The 6,000-nt window shown below is 57.1% G+C and overlaps 1 protein-coding gene across 7 annotated transcripts in view; it reads right to left on the minus strand.

Moving 5' to 3' along the window:
- The window catches only part of ARAP1 (ArfGAP with RhoGAP domain, ankyrin repeat and PH domain 1), a 40,478-nt gene that overhangs the window by 34,006 nt on the left and 472 nt on the right, over positions 1–6,000 (minus strand). For 2 of the 7 annotated variants that reach the window (XM_024753326.1, XM_024753325.1), the window contains exon 2: positions 5,856–6,000. In XM_024753326.1, the coding sequence (XP_024609094.1) occupies positions 5,856–6,000 (145 nt within the window). Of the gene's footprint in view, positions 1–1,478; positions 1,786–5,855 lie in introns of those variants that run through there. The other 5 variants (XM_024753321.1, XM_024753323.1, XM_024753324.1 and 2 more) reach the window with 5 other exon arrangements.

The following is a 6,000-nucleotide window of genomic DNA, read 5'->3' on the forward strand; positions in this document are numbered from 1 at the left end:
CCCAAGGGTCAGCCCCTCTAGCGCTTTCCGGGCTCTGTCCTACTTACTTCTGCCCAAGCCACAGCAGAGAAAGCCCTTCTTGGGGTCTCACTTGCTTAGACGTGATGTCTGCAGTATGCCTCTCAGCTTTTGCATATGCTGTGAGTCCCCTCAGGCCAATCCCTCTCCATGCCACAGCATCACCCAACACAGAGGGGGCTTCCTTGACTGTGTTCTGAATGAACGAATGACCATCGCCCCACTCACATACTGATTACTGGAGGTCAGCAGCTCTCCATCCCTCCATACAGCAGTGCCCGACGGACCTGGCATCCACCCTCAAAACCAAGGTTTCACCCAGCTCTTTGTACTTCACCCTGGAACAATATAGCTATCATTTGCTAAGTACCCGCTATGTGCCAGACATCCTGCTGGGAGTCTTTTTTTGTTTAATCCTCATCGACTCCCCTGTGCTCAGGACACACCTCTTTCACCAGGAAGTCTACCCAAACTGCTCCCTCCTCTAAGCTCACACAGTTGGGAATCTTGCTGTCATGCGCAGGAAAGGGCTGAGGCCCAGGTCTCCCATGGCAGCTCTTCCTGCTTCCCAGGCCTGACCCTGCGCTGGCTTGTGAAGGCAGTGGGGGGAGGAAGTTCACCCTTCAGGTGGCTCACAACTGTACTAGCCCCTCTCCCCCATCCCAGGGCTGGCCTGGCTGGAGGAGAAGGTGCAGGTGTCTGCTGGGCCCTATGGAAAGATGAGCCAAGGGCGCAGGGCAGAGCCAGGTACACAGACAGGAGCTGGTTAGAGGAATCTCTATGTCCCCAGTGGCTCAAGCACAGGGTTATTGAGCTCATTAGGGACCACAGCAATTGGGGGGAGCCCCCCAATGATACAGGCACCCCCACCACACCACCAGCCCTGGAAGGAGGGCTAGGAAGTCGCCAGCTAAGTGCCAGCCCTTGGCAGGCCTTCCTATCACCTGGACTGGGGGGAGGGCAAGGGGGCTCTGGTAGGAGCTGCCCAGAGCCACAGCACCCTTGAATTTGACCCTGAGAGAAGTCACCTAAGCCTCTGGAGGCAATCCTCAGTGAGGTGCAGGGAGCCAGAACCGAGATCAGCACCAGATCCCTGAAGGGCAGAGACCCCACAGAGGAGCAGTCTGTGAAGCCCAGGAAACAGGTCCCGGGGGGCTCCGAGTGGACCCGGGAGAGAGGTTTATGGGGAGATGGAGACCTGGAAAGCCCAGGGCAGAGAGGGCGAAGAGAGAGGGGAGAAAAGGAAAGGGCAGGAGAAAAACAGAAAATGTAGACAAAGTGAAAGAAGACAGAAAATTCTGAGAGTAAAAAAGGGAGGGGGAGGAGACCAGAACAGAAAACCCAGCCTGCGGAGAGGTGGCAGACAGACAGACAGGGATTCCTGCCCTCCCAGCCCCGCCAGAGGAGCCTCCCCACCTTCCCTTGGCCGACAGCCCAGCCCACGGCGGCCCCTCGCTCACCCTCTGACGCCCTCTGGGTCCGGGGCCCGAGGACTCCTGTGGCTCTGGTTAGCCGGCCCCAGCGTGTGCCGTTCCCTGCCTGTGCAGCCTGTGTCCGACCTGGGCTGGTCTCACAGACAGGCCGGCCCCACTCCCTGGGTATGTCTGAGGCCGCGTCTGGGTCCAGGCATGGCTCTGTGCACCCGTGATTTGGGTCTGAGTGTCTGTGATCCCTTGTCTGAGTGTGTGTTCCTGTGTGTAACTGTGGGTCTGTCCGGGAGAGTGAGTGAGTGTGTGTACGTGTACGTGTGTGTCTGTGTCTGAATCCAGCTCTGGTCTCCTCTAGCTTCCTGCTCTCCGCCTCCCCCCGCCCCCCTGCAGCCCTGGCCAACACACACACTTCCTGAAAACACGGACTGAGACAGAGAGAAAAGTCACCCAGAATCCCCCGGGACAGACACTTCCTCTCCGCCCCCAGGCTGCCGCCCCCCACCCAGCTGGAGTGAGTGGACAAGCCACCCCAGTGCCATCTAGCAGGACCTTACAGAGTGAACACCCAGAAGGCCCTGGCCCTGGCTGGCCCCTCCCCACGCCCACAAGGAGGCCCAGAGAAGCTGGGAAAGAGGCTCTCTGAAGGGAGCAAGTTCTGCCCTGGCAACAAGTGATCAGCCTTCAGGAAGACCAGGGATTGGCTGGGCTGCAGGGTGGTCGAGGGCACAGGTGGGAGGCCTTGCAGTGTGACTGTAGCTGGTAGCTGTCCCGTCTGGACAAATACTCCCTCTTCCCAAGGTATCTCCAGACATCCAGGTGTCAGAGGAGGAAACAGAGGCCCAGAGCAGCCTAGGAGGGGCTCTGCAGGGTGACCCTGGAACCCTGGATCAGGAATGACCTCTCTGCCATGCTCAGGGAAGCAGGCTCAGAGCGTACACATCTATGAGACTTAAAGCTGAGTAGACAGTCCCAGGCCAGGAGGCAGGGTTTGAACATCAGCTTCCCCTGAGCTGGGCTGTGTGACTTTGAACAAGTTTCTCAGCATCTCTGGACTTAGCTAGCTCCCTATGACAGGCTTAAGTGATGGTGGGTGTGCAAACCCTTTGAGGGTGCAATGGGGTCCTCCCAGGCCAGGCAGAATAATGAACCCAGTTCTGAGAGTCCTGACCCAGCTGGCGCAGAGGGGAGAGGACCCCATCCCTGCTCCTTTTCTGCCTGCCTCCCTTGAAGTCTCTCCCTTTCTAAGAGGCCTGGGGTGACAGAGATTGGGTAGTGGGAAGGGATTTGGGGTGTCCTGTAACCCTACTGTCCAGGGTCCACTAGGGGTGAGTCAGCGCGGGCAGCACACGTGCTCAGCGTCTGGCAGTACAGAAGCTCATGCAGGCCTCATCTATTTACTAACACAGCAAACACTTGCTGAGTGCCTATTAGGCACCTGGCACTGTTTCAGATGTTGGGGATTCAGCCGTAGATGAAACGGACGAGCATCTGAGCACTAATAGAGCTGACGTTCTAGGGGGCTCAGCCTCTTGGCAGCACGTGCAAACACAGCACAAGCACACACTGGCTCACACCTGACAGTACACAAATAACACCCATGCCAATTCACCACCCACATCACACGCACTCACAAATACACTCATGCTGTGGGAGTCCCCACAATACCAGTGCGCGTGGGCACGTGTATGTGTGCACACAGGCCACACTACAGCAAGTCACCACTGAAACTGTATGGTGCATACAGTTTCAAATCCCCACCTGTGTGCATATGTTAGGATCATACATCGCCTCCCTTAGGACACGTGCGGATGCAAAAATACACAGACACACTACTATCCTGACAGACACACGCCTAGGGGTGCACACACACAAACTGGCCAGGCATGCCCTCATGTGGAGTCACTAGACCCCAAATTCTGCTGGGGAGCCCAGTGATGGACCAGAGCCAGGCAAAAATGCTCCCTCAGTCACCACCTGATCTGGTGTAAGAGGCCCTATGATTGAGAGGGTGAGACCCTCATCACTAGAGGGTGCAGGCAAGGACAGGAAGCGGGGACTCCTGAAAGGGGGGCAGGAGCAGGCCAGGCTGAGCAGTCATCCACTGTGCACCACGGAGCCTGGAGTCATAGAAAGGGGCTATGAGGGGACAGGGTAGCCAGTCAGGCTGAATCCTCACCCCAAACCTGCCCAGCCTTCGCCTGTTACACACATGTGAGGCTCTGTCCGCCCGTAGTTTTTCTCCCTCTGGGCTTTAAAGACTTTGTACACCTTGCGAGCCCAGGATGCTACGGCTACAGATGCCCACAATTCCAAATGTCAAAGGCCCTAGGACACAGGAAGCCAGGCTTGGCAGCTCACCTGCCACTCTGCCCTAAGGAACAGCCCCAAATTGCAAGGAATAATTGCCTACAAATTCTGTGAGCACGGAATGAATTTTGGGTCCTCTAGCTACAAGGGGCCGGACTCCTGACCATGGGAGTCTGGCCTCTCCCAGACGTTGGCTAAGTTCAGACTGAGGATCTGAGAGTGGGGCCTGGTACCCTGGGGTGAAGGTAGGACCCTTGCTCTACCCAGAAAGTCTCCTGAATTCAGATGTCAGTACCAGGAGGGCCATGGAGGGCCAAGGAGGACACCTGATGGGGAAACAGGCCCAGAGGGGCAGCTCCTAATCAGAGTCATGGAGCCAGCTGGACCTGCTTAGGTATCCTGCCTTCTAGGCAGGAACCCAGGCCTCCACTCCTTGACTGGGGTTTTTGCCTCCTCAGCCTTCGTGAACTTCCTACGGACAGGGCCCTGCCTCCTGCCCTTGTTCACCCACTCCCAACCCCCAGAGACAAGCAAACAGACAGACACACACTCCATCCTAATGATAGAGTTAAAGAAAAGAGAAATTACTCCTACATGCAGGAAAGTGGCCACTAGAGGGTGCAGTGGCACCAGGAAACTCCAGTCCGGTCTATAAGCCAGGCTCCTGGGGGACCCCAGTGGTGCTCACAGTTGTGTGAACCCGGGAAAGGCACAATAAACTTTTTGTGCTTTCACCCGTCAAATCTCAAAACACCACAGCCCTGGCTTGGCTTTGAAGGCCGCTTTACTTTATGCCCCTCTCTGGGTGAGGAAAACCTCCCAGACCCTCCCCACGGGGGCTCCCCTAGCATATACTTGGCATGGATCCAGCCAGTGATGTTCTCCCTTCTCTGAGCCTTAGTTTCTTTGCTTGAAAACAGGACACAAATGCCCCAGAGCACTTGAGCAGGGATCAAAAGAGAGCATGTGAGCAAAGCACCCAGCACAGTGCCCAACAGTAACACGGACCAGGAGACCTCTCTCTGCATATCTCTTCCTCCTCCAAGAAGCCTTCCCAGATTAGGGTGACTTGGCCAAGTGCTGCAAAAAAGCTCCATTACACCCCACATATCCAGCCATACTTGGGGATGCTCCTCCAAGCTGGGCACCCCAGCAAATGGCAGGAAGGGAGGGCATATGTAAAGGAGGTTAAATGGCGTGTCCACAGAATTAGGAGGAAACTCAAGAAAACAAGGAGCACCAGGAACTAGGAGGGGAGAAAACAGTTCGGGGGAGGAGGGAGGGTGAGCAGGATGTGGCCTGAGAAGTGTCTCCAGGATCGGGTGACACGTGGCAGGAGCAGTGTGAAAGGGGAAGACGGGAGCACCCGTGCCAGGCCCAGGGCACTTGCTGCGTCCCCCAGAACGAGTTCTTCATTCTAGACTTCCCATTTCCTCCACATACTACCTCCTGACCTGAGAAATGCACTCTGGTCTCCCAGTATCTCACACTCACCAGGCCCCAAACTGAACTCCAGACTTCCTCCCAAGCTCCCTCCTGTGGCCAGGTCCCAGATCAGAAACTGCACCACCATCTACCCAAGATGGGAACCTGGACGCCATGAGCCTCCTCTCTCCCTCTCTGCTCATGCCCAGGCCGTCCCCAAGTCCTGTCCACGCTAGTGCCGACCTCTCACTCCAATATGCCTACTTCTCTCCAGTCTCATTAGCACAGCCTGAGCAGGGGCCTCCCACCTGGCCCTGCGCCCTCTCACTGGTCTCCCAGCCTCCTCCCCCATCAACCTTAGCAGCAGCCGGGGTCATCCTTTCCGTACTCAGCTTTCATCTGATCGCTCTGCTTAAAACCTCCCTGGGCTCCCCACCTGGCCTTCACAGCACGTCCCACCAGCGCCATCCACGAACCCACCCTCGCTCACACAACAGTTCAGCCACACTGTCTGCTCAGAGCAGCCGTGGACGGTGCTTCCCACCTCTGAGCTTTGCACATGCTATTCCCTCCACCAAGGTGCCTTTCTTACCTTAGTGGCAAAGGCCACAGACTCCCCCTCAACCCTCTAGGTCCTCTGCCCATGTTCCTCCATTCTGGATGGCATCCACTCACCTCACCAGCAGGCGGGGGGGCCCAGTGCGAGGGGGCACAGGCGGAACGCTGAGCTCTGTCAAATGCCGCTTGGCAGGCAGCGGGGGCAGCACAGGGTCTGGGGCAGACGTGGATGGGGGGGAGAAGCAGGTGGGTGGAAGGCAGT

Source organism: Neophocaena asiaeorientalis, unplaced genomic scaffold (assembly GCF_003031525.2).
Source record: "Neophocaena asiaeorientalis asiaeorientalis breed wild unplaced genomic scaffold, Neophocaena_asiaeorientalis_V1.1 scaffold618, whole genome shotgun sequence".
Taxonomy (NCBI): domain Eukaryota; kingdom Metazoa; phylum Chordata; class Mammalia; order Artiodactyla; family Phocoenidae; genus Neophocaena; species Neophocaena asiaeorientalis.